The sequence below is a fragment of the Corvus cornix genome, chromosome 14 (assembly GCF_000738735.6).
Source record: "Corvus cornix cornix isolate S_Up_H32 chromosome 14, ASM73873v5, whole genome shotgun sequence".
Lineage (NCBI taxonomy): Eukaryota > Metazoa > Chordata > Aves > Passeriformes > Corvidae > Corvus > Corvus cornix.
In genome coordinates, this window is record NC_046344.1 from 6,495,232 (window position 1) to 6,514,351 (window position 19,120).

At 54.6% G+C, this 19,120-nt stretch overlaps 1 protein-coding gene across 8 annotated transcripts in view; it reads left to right on the plus strand.

The window, feature by feature from the left end:
• Positions 1 to 19,120, plus strand: part of LOC104684784 (myosin phosphatase Rho interacting protein) — a 78,013-nt gene that overhangs the window by 5,578 nt on the left and 53,315 nt on the right. For all 8 annotated transcript variants that reach the window (XM_039560235.1, XM_019281554.3, XM_010392335.3 and 5 more), the window contains exons 2-3: positions 5,552 to 5,629; positions 7,424 to 7,489. In XM_039560235.1, coding sequence (XP_039416169.1) covers positions 5,552 to 5,629; positions 7,424 to 7,489 — 144 coding nt within the window. The remainder of the gene's footprint in view (positions 1 to 5,551; positions 5,630 to 7,423; positions 7,490 to 19,120) is intronic.

Genomic DNA, 19,120 nt, shown 5'->3' on the forward strand with positions numbered 1-19,120 from the left:
GTTTGGGCTGAACCCAGGAGCAGTGAGCAGCCACTTGGATGAGGAACTGGGGGATAGGAGAGTGTTTGTGCTCTGGAAATGGTTGTGGATGCTCAGAGGCAGCACTGTAGCCTCCGTGCTGGGGTTTGGCGTCGCCAGGTGACAGACAGCAGAGGGGAAATGCTGTACAGGCAGGGAAACAGGGATGTAAGCAGCTTAACTGCTGAGGCTGGGCTTCATCCTGGCTCTTGGGATTGCTGCCGGAGCGCAGGTTTGCACAGCAGTGTTTGTGGAGCCTCCTGACAGCCATGGTCACGGGTCTCCAGTGGGTCTCCATCTGCCATCCCACTGGGAGCGCACAGAATGTCAAGTGACGCCTGTCTCAGTTCCTAGAAGCCGTGCTGTGGGCAGGAACGCCTGCTTGGGTATCACATCCCATGCCCTCCCTGAACACCGTGTCACCTTCCCCATTCCTGCTGAGTGACGGCTGCTCCGACTCATCCATCAGCGATGTTCTCTTGGCTCCAAGGTGTGCAAAACTGAGAGCAGAGCGGAGCTGAAACCACCCATATTTCCTATTTTGAGGTTGCAACCAGTGTTTGTGGTGACTTTCTCCTTGAAATGTGCCAGAAAAGGGTCCCTGCCTCTGGGGAGCTCTGAGTGGATGAGGAGACAGGGGATGATGACCTTACTCTCCCCTCTCTCTGGATCTGGATGACAGCTGTGACCCCGTTGTGTTCCCATGGGTGTGGAGAGCAGCAGTCACTGCTGTCAGAGAGGCTCCTTTGGTGAATATTGGGCTGACCCATAAAGGTGATGAAACAAGTTCCACCATAGATTCAGCCACAGCCTGGGTCAAGCTGGGTACATTGTTCTTTTGTGGGGCTGCTGGAAGCCCTGGCATCACTTCTGTGGTGCACAGGGCTCCCTGCTCCCAGTGCTGGAGGCAGAGCCTAAAGCTCCAATGCAACAATCCATTTTTCTTCCCCTTCCCGCTCAGTTGCCAAGCCTGAACAAAACAAGCCCTGCCTCCACCCGAGACAGGCTGATTACGTCTGCCGGCAGCCTAAACAGATTATCCCTCCCACCACGCGCTTGGAGCCAGGAGTCTCTCCCGGCGATGGATTCGGACTTCCCTCAGAACGTGTGGGGGTGGGTGGGCGGGCACTGGCTGTGGGGGCATCCCACTCCACCTGGCTGTCCAGCACCCCAGCAGGGATGTGGGTACTCTGCTGTGGGGTTGAGTCTGCACCCTAAGAGGGGGATGTGGATGTTGGTACAGCTCTTCTGTTCCACCTTGTGCAATGAGCTCCTGCAGCATTGTGGGGCCAGCACAGTGTGGCTCTGCTGGGTCCTGCATGCCTGGCTGGTTTGCATGGGGAGGGAAGAGGTGAAGGTACCAAAACCAGAGGAGGTGTGAAAGCCTGTCCAACAGGCAGCTGGTTGGTGTCACAGCCCACCTCCAACCCTGTGACCTGGTGCTCCATGCGCTGCCACAATCCTGTGACCCATCCTGCCCTCCGGAAGTGGGTGCCCTGCAGCCCTGGGGGTGTGCAAGGGTTCCTGTATCACCCTAGGCTTCGGGAAGTGCTGAGTGGCTCTGCGCGTCCTTCAAGCCCAGTTCCCCATCTGCTGGGAATCATGTTGCCCGTGCTGGTGGAGCTGGTTGGGGTGGTTTGTCCATGCCTGGGCAGCATCAGCACAGCAGCCTGACAGCTTTGTGTAAACCCAGCTGGGGCCACTTCCTTCTCCGCTTCCTCCCACCCGCTGTGCTGCCGGCGCTGGGCTGGAGGCAGCGTCCTCCCCCTGGATGCATTGTGGGCCTGTGGGCTGAGGGGATGGATGCAGTAGCTGGAACAGCGACCTCAGAGGCAGGTGAGGTGCTGCAGGTGCCCCACAGCCCAGCTCCAGTGTCGGATCAAAGGTGGGATGTGATACCTGGACACTCCCAGAGGTGTGACAGGAAGGGGAGTGGTGACGTGGGGGTGTTTCTGCCTGAGTCAGCCTCCAGCAGTCCCACGGGATCGGATGGAACTGGGCTCTGTGGGCCTGCAAACCGGCCTCACCTCCCACGCAGTGGTGGGGTGAGCATCACCCCACCCCACCCCAGCTCCATCAGCAGCCACTCTCCACTCTGCTTTCCACGGCATTTTGTGGCTAACCCTCCAGCCAGGTACCTTCTGGATAAAAGCAAAGCCACCCACCCAGTGCCTGAGCACCCAATGTGGCTGCTACCTGTGTAGAAACTACGTGGAACTGCCCTTTGGATATCACCGGAGCTGCCAGGAAGCGGACAGAGCCCTGCATCAGAAGGCATCCTGGGAACTCTGGGGTTGCTTTAACACCATCCCTGCATGTGAATTTGGACAAATCTGCTTGGAAGAGGGAATTTTTGGTCTGAGCTCTTGCTCAGTGCTGGTTGTTGCATTTTCCTCCTCTTGACGAGCTCTCCAGAGGAAGCCGAGCCAGTGGAAACGACGTGTGATTCCAGCTCCATCCTGGTCCTCCAACACCCTCCTGGACCTGCCTCCCACATCGGGTTTATTTTAAACCTTGCTTCAGCAGGGCTATTCCGATGCAGGTGTGATGAGTTTATTTCAGACACTTTGTGTGCTAATTCATATCCCTTTCATTTAGGCTTGTACCTCTCTGGGCATTTGCTTGGTTTTAGCAGGAGCTTGTTTTGGTTTGTCTTTAAAAAGCGCTGCTGCGTGTTTATTTGTTGATGGGTGGAACCAGGCTGCCCACGCTGCCTGGCTCTAATTCATACCTTTCAGCTATTTTGGTTTCATTATCTGAAATTGGATGCTTCTGCCAAAACGAGTGTAGCCCACTGGTGGTTTTTTGTGATGCCGCTACAGAAATGACCATGCTCTATGTTAAGGGTGTGTATTTCAGGTGCTCAGTGTTTATTTACAGACAGTTTGAACTAAAATTGGAGTAGCTGAGGGCAAAATAATGTCTGCTGGGGGTTGTGAGCCAGGCTGAGATAGGGCAGGACTTCATGCCTGTAATGCTGGGTTAAGGCTGCTCGCTGCTGGCCCTGGTGATGATGTCCCCTGTTGGTTCCATTGTTACTCTGTCCCTGGTGTGGCCCTGGGACCTGCCTGCTGCCTGTCACATGGGCTGGGTGCTGTGGGTTGCTCAGAGTGGGTTGGGATAGTGCTCTGGGATGGCTGCAGTGCTGTGGCTTGTGTCAGGGGAGTTTTTGCTCATAGGGCTTTGCTGGGTTGAGCAGTCGGTCTTGTTCAGGAGCTGTGCTGGGGCACGGAGGCGAGAATTGAGGTATGGAAAAATTGGGGGGTGGAGGAGGGCTGAGCCCTGCAAGCAGCTTGGCTGTCCAGAGGATCACCAGGGTGCTGCCTTGGTGGGATGGTGCCGATTGTTGGGATGTCACAATCTGTTGTGACTGTCATCCTCTTGTTCTTGTATGGTGGAGGCCACTCGTAAGACCTTCTCAAGCCCCGGCTGCTCAGCGCTCACCCCAGCTTCTCTCATGGGAATTTGGGGACCCCATTTCCTGTCACAGTGACCCATTGAAGGATTTCTGACGGGTCATCATTAGTCATTTGCAATTCTACTTTTCCCCTGTAAAACACGACAGAAATTTGGGACGTTTGGCCCTTCCCAGGCCATGCAGGTAGTCGTGGCCACATCCCAGTGTGGCGGGGAGCAGCGTGATCCCCTGCTCTGGAGTCCTCCCATCGCGTGGGCACGGATGCGTCACGGGCGGCTTTGGGTGGGGGCGCGGGGCGGGGTGTGCCGGGGGAGTGGCAGAGCGTGGCTCACCTGCGGGGCGCTGGCAGCGTGGGTGGCACTGAGCCGGGCACGGAGCGGTGCTGGGCGGCTGGAGGTGGCATGGGGGCCACGGGCGAGCAGGGCACCAGCATCCAGGTGAGCTGGACGGGGGTGACGGGGGCTCTGGGCCCTTTGCCAAGCTCAGGGAGGGTTGTGGTGTCCATAGGTGCCTTTCTGTGCCCCCACTGTGGTCATGGGAACAGGTGTAGGGGTGCCCTGGGCCCCCTTATGTCCCCCAAATTGGATCCCAGTCCCAGCGCTTCATTTTCATTGGTTTAAATCTCATTTAAAGGGGGAAGGAAGGAAGGTCTTCTCAAATCATGTTTTCCCAGCTGCTGGGAGAGCAACACCTCGAGCTGGTATGTCATATTTTGGAGGGGATAAGAGATTTTGTTATTTCTTTTCACTTTATAAACAGTAAAAGGTCTCCTCCGGCGTGTTTCCAGTTTGCTTACTCAGTGCTTCATGCATTTGACAGTTTCTGGTGCATAGGCAGTTTCTTCTATTGTTTGCAGGGATTTTTCCAGAGGGGAAACTTTTTTTTAACGTTACAAAACCACAGAAACTGGCAGGAGGAATCTAGGGGAGGTACTGAACTGGATACAGTTTTAAACTTTAAGGAACAGAAAAGAATGAAAGCAACAAGATAAATTGAATCAGTTAGAGGGGAGCTGGGAAAGTGTGTCCTTGTCACTTTTTGACTGGGCTGGGATGGACACGCATGGGTGTTCTGTGGTGGAAAGCAGTGTTCCCAGACCCAGGGTCTCCTGGAGCTGGATCTGCTCTGGGTTTCCTCCCTCCTGGTCTGTCCTGGTATCTGTGGAGCCGCCTTGCTGGTGTGGCAATGCCTTGCCACTCTTGCAGCAGAATTTGGCCCCAGCCCTTGCCAGGTGTTGGCTCATCGTTTACAGCTTGACAGGCAGCAGGAGCGGTGCCCACAGGACTTTGTGTGGGAGGACATGCCCAGTGCCCATCCCCATCCCACCGCTTGCCGTGGCATGGGTCAGCTTCACCCTGGCCACTTCTGCATCCAAGCCAGCGGTGGAAAGAGCCTGGATTTTTTTTTTCCACTGACATGCAGCAGTGCTGCAGGGTTCTTTCCGAGTATTCTTTCCCTTTCTCTTCCCGGCTGGCTGAATGAGCTGTTTTCCCTCCTCCCGGCTCTGACCTTCCTGTGTGCTCGGCCGTGGGCTGCTGGACACCGCTGGCAGGGGGAGTGGGCTGGCAGGGGCTGCCCCTGCAGGAAAGCGGGAGTTGGATGTGCGCGGCACGGGAAGCGGCTGGGAGCTGGAGAACTGCCAGCGCTGGGTAGTTTTTCCTCTCTTAATTAACGAACGGAAAACATCGAGCTCTCCTTTGGAGTGTGTTTTTGCTTTGGAGTAGAGGCACGCTGCCGATGCCGATGGGAAGAGCCGTTGGTGGGGATGGGCTCTGCTGCTCGGCAGTACCCGGGAGGTTGGTGCTCTGGGCACGGTGCCATGCAAGAGCAGCTGTGTTTGGAGTTTGTGGCTGGGGTTTTGCCTCCTCCTGCGTCCTCGTCTTAGTCCCATTGGCACACAGTGTGTGTCACACCACGGGTTGCCATCAGACACCACGTTTTCTGCACTGGGAAGGCTGAGTTTGCCTGCATGCAGGACGCTGAGCTCACACAACTGCCTTTGTGCTGGGGCTGCTGCAGTTTCCCGTGGTTCCTGACCATCGATTCCCCATGGTGCTGATCCATGTTAAGCCATTTTCCACTGTGCCTGAGTGTTTCTCTGCTGTTTCTTTGCAGGCCAAACCCATTTATGGTGGCTGGCTGCTGCTGGCCCCGGAAGGAACGGACTTTGACAACCCCGTCCACCGCTCCCGGGTAAGTGAAGCTGAGACATCCCCTCCCTGTGACATGGGTGGGGGTGGCAGGAGGAGCAGCAAGGGCCTGTCCCTGCCCATGGGGGTGGCTGTGACCCTGGGAGTGCCACAGGCACCTCCATGCCTCATCCCCTTGTGCAAACCAGGAAGCTGGGAGATGTTTCCTGCAGCAAGGCTGGAATGCCTTCTCTGGGATACAAGGTTTCCCATGCTGGGCAGCAGCCTGGGGCACTGCAGGTGTGGGTCAGGCTTAGTCTGTGCAATTTTACTGCTTGTTGCTTTTGCGTTTTGATGCTGCTCTGGTTTGCCTGACACGTGCTGTGCTGTCAGGAAGGCCAGTGGAGTGTGGGCTCTGTGACTCTGAGATGTGCTGCGACCATCAGAAAGGCTCCCAGTTTTCCTTCAGGGCTTGGAAACAACTACTTTATTTTCTGCAGCTCGTCATGAGTGTGCCCAGAGCTCTAGAGGGAGGCTGCATCCCATCCCCTAGTGTGGATATGCCAATGTCAGGCAAGTCCTGCAGCAAGGAAGGGACTGAGAGGTGGTTCCCATCTGCTATAACCCTGCAGAGCCCTGAAGCCAACTGTTGGCAGTGGAGACCTACAGACAGAACAGGACACACTCAGCTCCTTCTCAAAGGGGTTTGCTTATGCCTGGCAGAAACAGCAGCATTGTGTGGGGTTGGAGCATCCCCCACTTTCCTGTCCTGGGGGGTGTGAGGCTCAGAAGGATGTGGCCAGGCGATGTCCTTTCACTGCTGGCTTGTGATGAGGACTTTCAGCCTGTCCCCAAGCTTGTCTTGCAGGGAACTTGCTGCTGAGGCTGCCAGGATGGGGCTGTTCTGTGTGTGGGGGGGATGGCAATGGTCCATGAACCCCCTGTCATGGCGCCAAAATGCTCTCAGAGCTGTTTGTAATAAAAAAATCACTCCCGAGTGAGCAAGAATTGGGTTCTGAGTTCGGCTTGGGGTATATGGGTCATTATTTGGAGTCACAGCTCATCATAGGCTTGCTGGCCTGACATAAAGGGGACATGGGACCTGTGTCTCGTCAGAACCCAGGCTTCCTGCTAAGCTGGGGCTTGTGGAGTCCTCTGTAGTTCTGCTTGTCCCTGAGTACCCTGGACTTTGCCCGAAGGGTTGAAAAAAGTGAGATAAGAATTGCTGCACTGGGGCTATGAATCCAGGACCTTTTTTATTTCAGCCTGTTCAACCAGTTTTTGCTCTTGGCTGAAAACAACCTGGCACACATGAAAAAAAAAGGCAGTTTTCCAGCCAGATCAGTTCTCCAATCTGATTTGCCGTGCAGCTGCAGAGGCAGCAGTGCCAGTGTGGTGCCAGGATTGCCTGAGCAGTGCCATGCCAGAAGTGCAGCCACCATCCAGACTGAGCTAATGTGCTGCTAGGGGACATCTGACATGACATCCTGTCACCCTCCACCACTGGATGCTGGAGTAGATGATGTAGGATGAAGCTGAGGGCTCAGAGCATTTAGTTTGGGGATCCTTCTGGTGTCCCCAGTATTTGTGGCATGAACCTGAGTCAGGAGAGGTTTAGTTTGGATATTAGGAAAAGGTTCTTCCCCCAGAGGATGGTCAGGCACTGAACAGGCTCCCCAGGGAATGGTCATGGTCCCAAGGCTGCCAGAGCTCAGGGCACTCAGCATTGGGCAATGTGGGCTGGTGGACACAGATCCTCGGCAGAGCCCTGCCAGCTGATGTGCAGCTCTAGTGCTCCCAGCCAGGCCCAGGGACTGGTGGGAACTGCCATGACCTACCTCGATGTCTTCTCTTGCAGAAATGGCAGCGTCGGTTCTTCATCCTCTACGAGCACGGGCTGCTGCGCTACGCCCTCGACGAGATGGTGAGTGGCCCAGCTGTGTCCAGGCAGGGGATCAGCTGGGTTATCTGCTGCCCTTGGAATGCTCTGCCAAGCTGGAGGAGAGTTGTGCTGTCTGGGTTTGACTCCGTGCCAGGCTGGGTTTGTGTGGGAGCTCTGTGGACACTCTGCAGAGGATGGTGGGTGTTCTGGAGGCGTGTGGGTCCCACCTGGCATGGGATTCATCAGTTGCTGACAGATCCCACACTGGCAGGAAGTGCTGAAATGGGTCCCCAAGGTCATTCCCCCTCCTTTTTGCCCAGTTTCCCAGTGCCAGCTGGGTTTTGGTTGTGGTGAATCACCTTGGCAGTGTCCAAGAAGGAGGCCCTGCCTAGCGATGCCCGTGGAAAGTAGGTCATCTGGAATGCCTTCCCACTGCTTGCCTGCCCTGGAGCTGCAGCTTGTCACCAGCACTGTTCCCATTGGTAAAAGGGGATCAAAGGAAGGGAAACCCATCTGCTGTGAGCTGCAAAGTGGGGCTGAAGAGCCCAGCAGGTCAATCCCAGGAGCACCCAGGACTGCTGATTTATCCTGCTGGCTACAGCAAGCTCATGGGAGGGTGCCCAAGGCTGAGCAGGCCGGCACAGTGGACACCCATGTGCTGGGATCTGCCTGGGCAGGAAGCTCAGGAAGCCAGCGGGGGACAGCACACCTGTGGGACAGGGACACACGGGGACCTGTGTCTGTGGCAGGGAGGCTCCCTGTGAGGTCAGTGTGCCTTGGTCCTCCTCCAGTGCCTCCTGTGAGAGCACTGTGGGATGAGGCACTGCTAGCGTGGCTCAGATTTCATGCTGTGTTTGTTTGTATTTTTACTTGGGGTTGGTCCAAGTGCCCTAAATAATTTAAATGTCTTTGGTAGGAGCAGTGGAGTCTTTAATACATTTTCAGTGTCAGCAGCCTGGCTCTGCACTGGGCTGGTGTTTCCTGTCCTACACTGACAGGAGGGTGGTTTGTGTCTGCGTGGAGCAGGGAGATTCCCCAGTCTGAGGTAGAGGGGCAAGAATAGTGGGGAACACAATCTGGATTTTTTTTTGCATCCTGAGGAGGTTGACATGCCCCAGGTTCTGCTGCATCTGGGCAGAAGCTGACAGGCAGTGCCCCAGCCCCGTGCCACAGGGGCCATTTCCAGAGAACACCCAGACAACAGCAGGAGCATCCCACATTCTTCAGGCACCTGTTGGGCTTTTTCCCCTTGAGAAGGGAGAAGGTGGAAACATACAAACAAAAAGGGAAGGTACACATGTGCAGCGCGGGATGGTGTCCCAGGCAGTGTGACACCACTGTGCTGGCTCCTGGACTTGCTGCCCCATGGCCACTTGTGGTGTGATGGATCCCAGGAGGGTCTGGCCTTGTCACAGTCATAGATAGAGGAGACTGTCATGGATCCATCCTCCTCACTGGGGTTTGACACATGGTGTAGAAATACCCTCCTGACCTTTCCACCCCTCCAGCTGTGCCGGCCCCTTGCCCTGTCCCCACCACCTCCGTGGCCTGGTGAGGAGTAACAGGGCTGGGGCCTCATCCAGGGGGTGCCAGCAGAGACACTGTTTTTATAATGTGGGATCCACTTTGCAGTCCACTCAGGGATGATCTACCCCCAGTGTGCCCCAGTTTCTCCCCAGGAGCCGGATGGGGGTCCTGTGGGAGACTCAGTGCAGAGCAGCCTCTGGAGTGTGCGGGAGCTGGGTGGCAGCTGCCCGGAGACCTCCCAGGCAGTTACAGTCTGGGATTGAATGGCTCTGCCTGAACCTTTCAGACAATAATTTTGTGGGTTTGGCGATTTTTGCTCTTATTAAAAGAGGAATTGGAGGGAGGGGTGAGCCTGGGAGGGGAGTCCTGGGCTGGTGATGGTGATGGAGACATTCCTGTGCCTGGCCAGGGAGGCTCTGCTCCTGGCTCCCAGCAGGTTGGAGAGCAGTGGGGTGTGGAGGGGCAGCTCAAAGCCCAACCCCAGGTTGGGGAGACCTCAGGGAGTCCCCAGAGATGTTGCTGCTCAGAGGCTGTGGGATGGGGCAGCTTTGGGCGCAGGAGCCTTTTACCATGCGATGGGTCAAGTTTGGTGTTGGATTGGAGCATGTTAGTAATGGAAGGTGGAACAAGCAGGCACCAGCTGCCCTGCTGGCATCCAGCTCTCTCCTGAGACCTGCCCAGAGATATCCCAGAGTTGATCCTGAGTCTGTGCTCCTGCTTGGTCACCTTCTTTCTGTGTGTCCATTGTTCTGTCTATCCTTTCTCTGCCATAGTTCCAGTCTGAAAACAAAATGAGTTCAGCACGATGGCTGCGGTGGGGAGAATTTGCACAGGCTATGGACCTTCACCCCCTCAGACCAGGCTGAGCTGCCAGACTCTCTCCCTGGTGTCTCCCTCTTTCACACTGGCTGCAGCTGGTGGCATCCAGAACCAGCCTGGCCACTGGGAATGCTCAGCAGATCCCACCCCCTTCCCCTCTGTGGGGATCGTGCCAGCAGCCGTTCCCAGCTCTGCCGAGCCCTGGCTAAGCTGAGCCTGCTCAGACGTGCAGAAATTCCTGCCTCCCAACTGTGGGTGGATGTGAAGGTTGTGTTATCACTTGGGGTTGCCTTCCCATGCTGAACATCCACGACTGCACCCCAATGGTGGCTTGCTCCTGCTGTTTGATAAACCTTCGTGCTGGGACTGATGATGACAGGGGTTGATGCTTCTCTGCAGCAGCTGGAGGATGACAAAGCCACTCTTACTGAGGGAAGGCAGGAAAGAAGTTGGGGACAGGCTTGGGACTGAGCTGCTGTGTTGTCAGTGTCCAAGGAGAAGTTTCAGTTCTCCTGGTAAAACACCCTGTGGTCTCCAGTGAAACCACTGCTGTGAGAGAGCAGCCCAGCACTGTGGTGCTGGGGCAGTCCGAGAGGTTTTGGTTGGGATATGGGAGCTGCCACAAGAACAGTGCCGGGCTCAGGGGCCAGAGCCAGCGAGTGGCAAGTGCAGAGCTTTTGCCTCCTTTGTTTTGATTGCTGTGATCTATAATTAGCGGCTGAGGTCTCTATAAATAGAGCCCGTCTGCGTGGGAATGGAAAGGCAGGAGGGGTTTTGTAGGGATGGAGAGCGCTGCCATGTCCCTTCCTGGGCCTGCAGGTGGGCCCACGGCCTCAAGCAGTGCCTGGGGATGGATCCAGCCCTGTGGCTGGGGCAGGTCAGAGGAGAGGGTCTGGATCTCCAGGCCAGTTTCTTAATGACTCACTGCATGTTCAGGGCCAGGTCTTGTCTCCATGCCTCAGTTTACCCCTCTGCCACTTCTCTTGAGCTGAGAGTTATACTAGGTTGGCATTTTGCATCTTCCCTGGGGGTATTCTCGTGTCACATCAGGCTTCCTTTTGATAGCTGAGACTATTAATTTAAGAGGTTTTTTTTCTTTGTGCATATGCTGGTTTGAAAACAGGACAAAATTCAGGCTTGTCTGGGAGCATCTCAAACTCGCTGATGCTGTGAATGAGAGCCAAGGTGAGAGCATCTTCTGGATGGGCTCTTTTAGTTTCCTTGCAGGGATTCAGGAGGAGCATCCCTGGGCATGACATGCCCTTTTCCCAGCAAACTGACTTCAGTGTGTCTGGCACTTCTCAGCTTGATGAAGTGTGAGGGTGGGCTGTGAGCCCTAACTCTACCCTACCTCTTACTTGCTGGAGTCAAATTGCTTTCTGAATTTGGGAAAGGGTCTAAGAGGATGCTTAAAGCAATAGTCAGCCACCTCAATACCAGAGTTTGCTGGGGTGGTCCTGCTCCTAAATCAGGAACTCTGATGGATCATAGTATCATTAACCTCAGTATAATGGAGCAGACATCCCTGCTCCAGCTTGTGAGGGCAGGGAGGGAGGTCAAGAGGGAGCTGGGAGCTGATGGGACTGGGGTGGGATGAAGAGCGAGGCCAGCCTGGCATCTGGGAATGGTTAAGGGAGCAGTGGGACCCCTGGGCTGGGTGTATAAATAGGAGAAGAGAGGCCAGCTCAGAGGTGGGAGGTCTGGCACTGCACAGCAGGGCTGTGGTGTCACATCTGGAGACCTGCTTGGCCCCAGGCCCCACTCCTGGCCACAGAAACCTGAAGAACTGATAAATGGGTAAAAAGGAGAATGGTGTAAGTGTAGCATCTGGAGGGGGATCAGAGGGAGGGATGCGTGCTCAGTGATGTTGTGATCCACAAACCTGTGTAATTATTGTTTCCTAATTCACCCCCCTCCAAAATCCTCTTTATTTGAAGGAAAGGAGCATCTTAAAGTGTCACTGTCAGCAGAGCTGCGCCACGTTAATTTTCATTGTAGTTCCCTCCTTTGTCATCTGTATTGTTTTAAGAAGCCAAGAACCCGTGTGTGTGTTTTTCTTCCTTTTCAGATCAAAGCAGTTTACTTCAGTTTTGGCACAGAATTGAAATTCATTGGCAGGGATTAAAACAAACCTTAAACATCCTGGCCTCTCTGTCCTTACTTTTTCCACACGTTTTGCCACTTAAGTGTTTCCAAGCTCTCCCTGCCCCCTCGTCCATGGGAGCACCAGGCTTTACAAACCCCATTCCCCTCATCCCCTGTGGTTTCCCCTCATGGACACAATTTTGCCAGTGCCTCTGTTTGCCAGATCAAGACTTTCAGTTTCTGTTTACCATAAAAAGCTTTTGGCTTGAATCAAAGCGTGTTTGAAATTTAAAGCAAGCAGAGACAGGAAGGCTGGGTGGAAGTGACTGTGTGAGGCTCAGATGGTGACAGGGACCCCCATCACAGTTTTTTTTCCAAGACTGGATGTAGTCAAGTCAGGGTGGACAATGATCTGTAAGGAGGTTTTATGTGGGATGTTTGGTGCATATCTCAAAGATGGTGCAGTAGCAACAAGGAAATGATGGGAAAATCGGGAAGCAGAGATCCTTTCTCCTCCAGGGAGGCTGGGCAGGAAAGGGACATCCAAAGGGAGAGGGGACAAGCACATCCTTGTGACTGCTCTAGAGGAGATGCAGAGACAGCACAAGTGCTGGTGACTCTAAACAGAGCTTAGAGATCTTTGATGAATTTGTTGTGTTTAATTTTCAGTACTGATTTGGGGGAAAAAAAAATACATGAACCTGCAGGGAGCCCCGGGAACTCATTCCCTGGGACATTGCTGAAGCAAGGACCAAGCAGACTTGAAGGGGTTGAAAGGAGGATGCACAGCTCTTCACTTGTGGTTTTATATTAATGTCTGTCTTGATGCTTATCCAAGTGTCATTACTGGGATTGGGTATGGGGATCCCGTAATGGTGACTTTGAGGGATTAATGTCTTCCCATTTCTCTCTGCTCCAAGTGTCTGGCCCCAGTTGCTGCTGGAGGTGGGTCCTGCTTTCAGGACACCTGTGGGCTTCTCCAGGAATTATTCCCTACACTGCTGACCCCTCTGTTTTATGTCTTTTAGTTTGGCTTAGTGTGTTCGGGAAGGTAAAACTGCTGAGCTGCAGAAGGGCAGTTTGGGGGAACAGGGAGGTCTCCTCCAGGGATGGCTCCCACATGAGTCCTGGTGACTGACAATGCCCAGGGACCATCACTGGGGCCCCAAAATGGCCTGTGTTTATTGTGAGCTTTGGAGAACACTTGTCCACATCCAAGCCCCCTGAGAAGGACGTTTTGTGGCTGCAGGACCCTCTCAGGAGAGGCCCCAGTGTGAAACAGTCCATGGTGGGAGGTTTGGGAGTTAACAGGCAGAGAGAGGATGAAAGCAGAGTTGGGAAAGCTTGATGCAGCCAGTGACCTCCTAACACAAGCTGCTTTGATGACCTGGCCCAGGTGCTTCCTTCCTGGAAACAACACAGCCCCTATTGTCTTCTGCAGGGCGAGCCACAAAGCTGGAATTGCTCTTAGGCTGAGCGGCCTAAGTGCAAGGACAGGTTCAAGTGGCTCCATCCTTCTGCTTTTTCCCCACTCCTCATCCCTCGGGACCTAACAAAGACATTTGTGTAGAAGACGTGTGCCAGAGCAGTGAGGGAAGTGAGCTGGAGTTTAGATTGCATTTGTCTTGTTCATGGGGGGCAGAGTGAAGCAGGCACTTGTAGCAGCTGGAGTTCCTTTGTGACTCCTGGACCTGTGGCTTCCAGCCTGGCTGCGGGCTCTTGGTGAAGGAAAAGTTGTATCTACTGTAAAAGGTTAATGTGGAAATCAAGCTCTGATGGCATTTAGGAGGGAAGATGTCAGGGCTGGCAGTGAAATGACACAGCTAAGGCTGAGCAGTTACCCTCACTCAGGCCCCCTGATCCCCCCAGGCACCCGGGGAAGGGGCTGCAGCAGTGGGTGCCTGATCCCAGCTCTTTCCAAGCCAGGACAGTGCTGGGCTCCCAAGCATCCCCCAGCCCCTGGGTGGCCGTGCCAGTCCACAGACACATGAATGACTAAACCATCCAAGGAACCAACAAAACCACCATTTTTTTTCTGTTGCCTGGTGCTGGGGAGGGGGTGTGAAACGAGGTGCCTGCAGAACAACCCTGAGCCCCCCAGCTGCAGCCATGTGGTGGGGATGGGGTTGTGTTTAATTCTTTCCAGCCCTGTTGTAGGCCACTGGATCAGGTCAGTGAGGACCACCAGTGGGCTGTGGGCTACAGGTTGGGTGACACTGGGCAGCATCCCTTTCCCTGCTCCTAGAAGAAGCAGCATCCCAGCAGCTGGCACATCCCTGTTCCTGCTGAGGGTCATGAGGTATCCTGGTGTTGACTGGTGGGATTCAGTGCTGCATACCCCTCAGTGACAGCTCAGAGAGGAGGACAAGGATGTGAATGGAACAAGGCAACAAAGCTGCTCCAAAAATCAAAGCGCATTCCCCCTTTTTTCCCCCGGCAGAGATCCTGCATTCATTGATTGTTGACATGACATATGTGGGTTGGAGAAAGGCAGCGGCAGCTTCTGGCAGGGGAGGAAGGGGCTGGGGGGGCCGGAGGGGCTCTGCAAGCTGAGATGCTGATTACCAGGGGCAGCAAATAGCTTGCAGCTGCCTCCGCTCAACACGCTCTTTGTGGCGCTTGCAGCCACTCTTTGGACGCAGCTATTTTTAATTTCCCCAAGCGCGCACAAAGCAAAGGGGGTGGGCGATGCCGCCGGCATCCCCCCTTTCTGCCCCCGCTCCCACCCCTTTCCCAGCCAGCCCTGCGCTTCCCGGCTTCCTCCCACCCTCCGGGGAATGTGGGGAGCTGCGCTCCCTCTTTTTTGGTTTTCTTTTTTTTTGGGTCCGCGTTGGGAGCCGGCCTTGGCTTCCCCCCCCACCCTGCACCAGTGTATGCGGGGAGCTGGGAAAATGCATAAATAAATAAATACGCAATTAGGCAGGCGTCCAGCCATGGAGGGGGGTGTGCTGCAAAAAGAGACTCTGGCCAAATTTTGGAATGCCTGAGAAAGCGGCTGGAGCCATGGGCGAGTGCGGGGTTGTGGGCTTCCCACCGCCGCTCCCCTCCCGACGGAGAAGGGGCGGCTGCAACCCCGGAGGAGGAGGAGGGAGGGTGGCAGCTCCCAGCCTTGCTCTCGGGGGGCTTTCCACCCGCTGGCATCTCACTGAGTCCAGGACAAGGCGTGTTTGTGCTGGAGCTGTGATGAGAGCGGGGGGTCTCAGCCCCCAGTGCCTTGGCTCAGGAGTGATTTTTCCACCGAAAGCCGAGGTGTGCCCTCTGTTCAAGCAGCAGCACAGTTTGGGGTTAATAAGTTACTTATTTGCAGCCCTTGTTTCTCTGTTAGGTAAGCATTGGTGAATATGATATTTCTGCTTTATCCCAGGCATGAATTATTCATCAGGTTTGGAGGCTGTAAAAGGGATGTCAGGTTAAAACTTGCGTGGAGACAAGCAGAGGTCTTCAGTGAGGTTTTGTAAACAGCTTTTCTCAGGATTACCAAATGCAGGGTTTTTGCAGGAGTCTTCCCCCTTTTGCCTTTGCTGTTTTGAGGCATTTCTGGTGAAGTATGAGAATTTCCAGGCAGGTTTGATTATTTGTCTTGCTTATTGAGTTATCATGAGCTGCAAGATACAAAAGTAGGAAAAAAAAATGCTGTAAAAATACTGTTTTTCCTTTATGATGGACCAGGTAACAGCATGTGAATGCTCTCTTGGCAATACGTATTTTGTAAGACCTTTTTATTTTGCCCTGTTTCTTCAAAGCTTCAGAGGAGGCTCTTCCCTGGAGTCACTGAAGTCTGACTGCAAGTAGGTAATGAGATAAAACAGCCAGACAGCCTTGCTGAAAGTTGAAATTACCATAGGTAAATCACGTGTGCGGCAACTTCGCTTACCCTTCACCTCCTTCCTGCAGGATCTGATCCAGGAGCTGGTTTGTGGGAGTGTGTTAACAGGCTTGTGCTCTGCCGCCTGCCGCAGGCAGCTCAGCTCCTCTTGTGCTGCTATTGGAGAGCAGGTCTGGGGACAGAGGTGCTGGGAGGGGGGATTGGGTGCTCCAGGAGCTGGGGAAAGCTGGGAAGGTCCCGCCTTCCATGGAGGTTTTCCCCCCCATGTTTTCCTGGCATGCACCCCACCGCCATGCCCCGTCTCTGCTGTTCTGGCACCCCTAGCCACAGGGCTGCAGGGAGGAAATCCTTCCCTGTGAGGGTGGGGAGGCCCTGGCACAGGGTGCCCAGAGAAGCTGTGGCTGTCCCTGGATCCCTGGAAGCATCCAAGGCCAGGTTGGATGGGGCTTGGAGCAACCTGGGAGAGTGGAAGGTGTCCCGCCCATGGCACGGGATGGTACAGGATGGGCTTTAAGGTCTCTTCCAACCCAATCCATTTTGGGATTTTGTGACATGATTCAGGGGGTCTTGGCTTTTGCACTCTCCAAGCCTTGGGCGCTGTGGCTTCAGGTGCCGTAGCTGTGGCTCTCCATGATTTTGTGGCCAAACAGAGCCCTGGTAACCTGCAGTGAGGCTGTGGGCTGCTCTCTCACTGTGACCCATGGCTGTCACCACTCTCCTCCCAGTTCCCTTTGCTCTGGGTGACAGTTCTTGGGCGGAGGAGACACAGGGAACAGGCACACAGGATCATATTAGCAGTGTCCTGAGCTCGTACGGGATTTCCACCTGTTGTGATGGTGTGACTGGGGAGAAAAGGTGGGGTTTTGAAGCACACTCAGCCTTGGCCCTTTCCTCCACATTTCATCAGCCCTGTTGTGATGGCATTGATAAAGTCACAGGGATCACCAGGGCGCTGGGGAGCTACTGGGATATAATTAGGGTTTTGGTTCACTTTCCTGGCTGCTTTCCCGTTAGGGGAGGGACAGCAGGGATTATGGATGGAGCAGATGTGTGGAGGGAGGGGACATTTGGCTTGCATGGGTGGTTAATGTCATGTACAGTCCAATGCTGGGGGGGGGTGAAGTCTGTCATTCCAGGCATGAGGGATGGAGAAACCACTTGCGCTCATCCCCCTCACATGCACTAGCACCAGATTGCTCCTCTCTGCTGGGATTGCACAGCTGCTCCCAAAGGAGGGGTTGGGAGCAGCTCACGGCTGTGAACTCCCTCCTCTCCCTGTACACCTCTACAGGAGCCAGATGTGAGCAGCAGGTTTAGGGAGAAAATGCTGCTACCCTGGGACAGTTCCAGCAGCCTCGTGTGTTGTTCCTGATTTTTTTCCTGGCATTTAAAGCACTTTTTACCCCAGGTGCCACTTGCCTGTGAACCTGGTGGTGCCTGCCTGGCCAAGACAGCTCTTTGCCATCAGTGTTGGTGCCTCCACCACATCATGCCTGTGGCACCAAAGCCCAGCTCGAGGTGCTGCTGGGTGGTCTCCTTGCCCTACAACAACTGTGTGAGCCTGTTGGGAACTTTTTTCCTTGGAACTGGCCAAAAAAGCTCACATTTTGTGCCATTTGGTGGGATGGTCAGTGGTCAAAATTTGGAAAACCCTCTCCAGCCATCACCTTGGCTTTTGGGAAGGTCTGCAGGGTCCAAGCTTGTCTGGAAGCTTCTGGAAGGAATGCAGAGTGGGTGTGGGGTTTTCTGTAGGGGTGTGGGGTGCAGGATGTGGATGCTGCTTGGTTGGCCAAGCCAACCTCTTTGGCTTGGGTTGGCCCTCACACCTCCAGCTGCAGACCCCCGAGTGCCCTGGGAGCCCGGCCTCCTGGTATTCCCAGCCCGGCAGGAAGCTCTGCAAAGCTCATAAGACGGGTGCTGGGGAATAATGAGATTTCCAGACTAATTTGGCCGGATTCAAGAACTTCCACTGAAGCATCTGCACCCGTGGGAGTTGGCTGAGCCTCTGGCGGATCTGGTGCTGCTGATCCCCAAGGTTGTCCTCTCCTCCTCTGCAGTCACTGAGTGCCAGTACAAGACCCTGTATTGACGGTCCTGGGGAGTGAAGCTGGGAAACCCCACCACAGTGGCCACAGGGCAGTGCAGGGCCTGAAATTATCCAGAGCTCCAGACGATGGCTGTTGGAGGTGGCTCTTCATGGCTGTGATGGTGCTCACGGCTTGGTCTGTCTTTGCACTGGTTCCTCTGCTCAGCTGCATTTGCAGGAGAGGTTGTGGGATAGCTGGGGACAAGGACACCTGCCCCTGCTTCCCCTCTAGGCTGGAAGGGAAATGGGTTTACTTAGTGGGAGGTACAGGGATTTGATTGATCTAATTTGCTGCTTTGCTTGGACGACAATTACCTTGGTCATGTTCCCTCACCCCCATGAAGCAGAAATCCAGGTCTAGCTGTGATGAAACAGGGCTGGCCAACATGGGTAGAGGTCATCCTGCCTCTATCCAAGCTTTGCTCTTCCTGAGCTGTGTCCAAAACTGGCATTACTGTGTGTATGACCATCTCAGTGTGTGGGTGACCTTAGGGAACTGTGGTTGCTGGTGTTTGGTGAAGCCCCTTGCTGCTAGGGAGGGCCGTGCGAGCCAGTGTGCACAGAGGTGGTGGTGAGCTCCTGCACATGTGTGCCTGGCACGCAGTGCAGGGACCACCTGGGACTCATCTCCTACACTGAGGGGGTGGAGGATAAAGTTGACAAGGCCAATTTGGAGCAGTGCAATTTAAGATTCAAGTATCAAGATGCAAATGAAGCCCGTTTTTCCTTCCCACCGCCAAGCGACTGCGGTTCCCTCTCCAGGAGACTCCTGCCATGATCCCTGCACAAAGCTCTGGTCCCTCTGTGGTCTTGCTGGGTTTTTGCCATTGGGCTGATTACCATGACAACTTGCTGCAAGGCTGCAGATATTTGCTTCCCCTTTGGTTGTCGTGCCTGTGCATCAGGGAGCAGGGAAGATGCCACGCTGGCAGCTGTGAGCAGATGGGGTCGGATCTGTTATCATGTATTCCTCCCACCCCCCTCCTCAGAGGGGAGGAGGACATTTTGCATTTTAAATGCATCTAAATCCTGTAGAGCAAGGGGAAGGAATAACTATTGGGTTTGCAGGGCTGCAAGGTGGTGCCTTTGGTACTGCAGGGCTGGCAAGTGCCTGTGCATTGCTGGGCTTCTGCTTTGGTCCCCAGAGAGCTGGGATAGGGGTTGAGCGGATGCTCCAAACTCTTTGTGCAACGTTTGGCTTTTGCTTTGGTCTGCAAACAGCTGGGATGGCAGCTCAGAGCACCCTCTGGATCCCCCATCCTGGTGGGACCTTGCTGTCCTTCCCGTCATGGTACTGATGTTTTCTGCATCTCTCTCCCTCTTCCTCTCC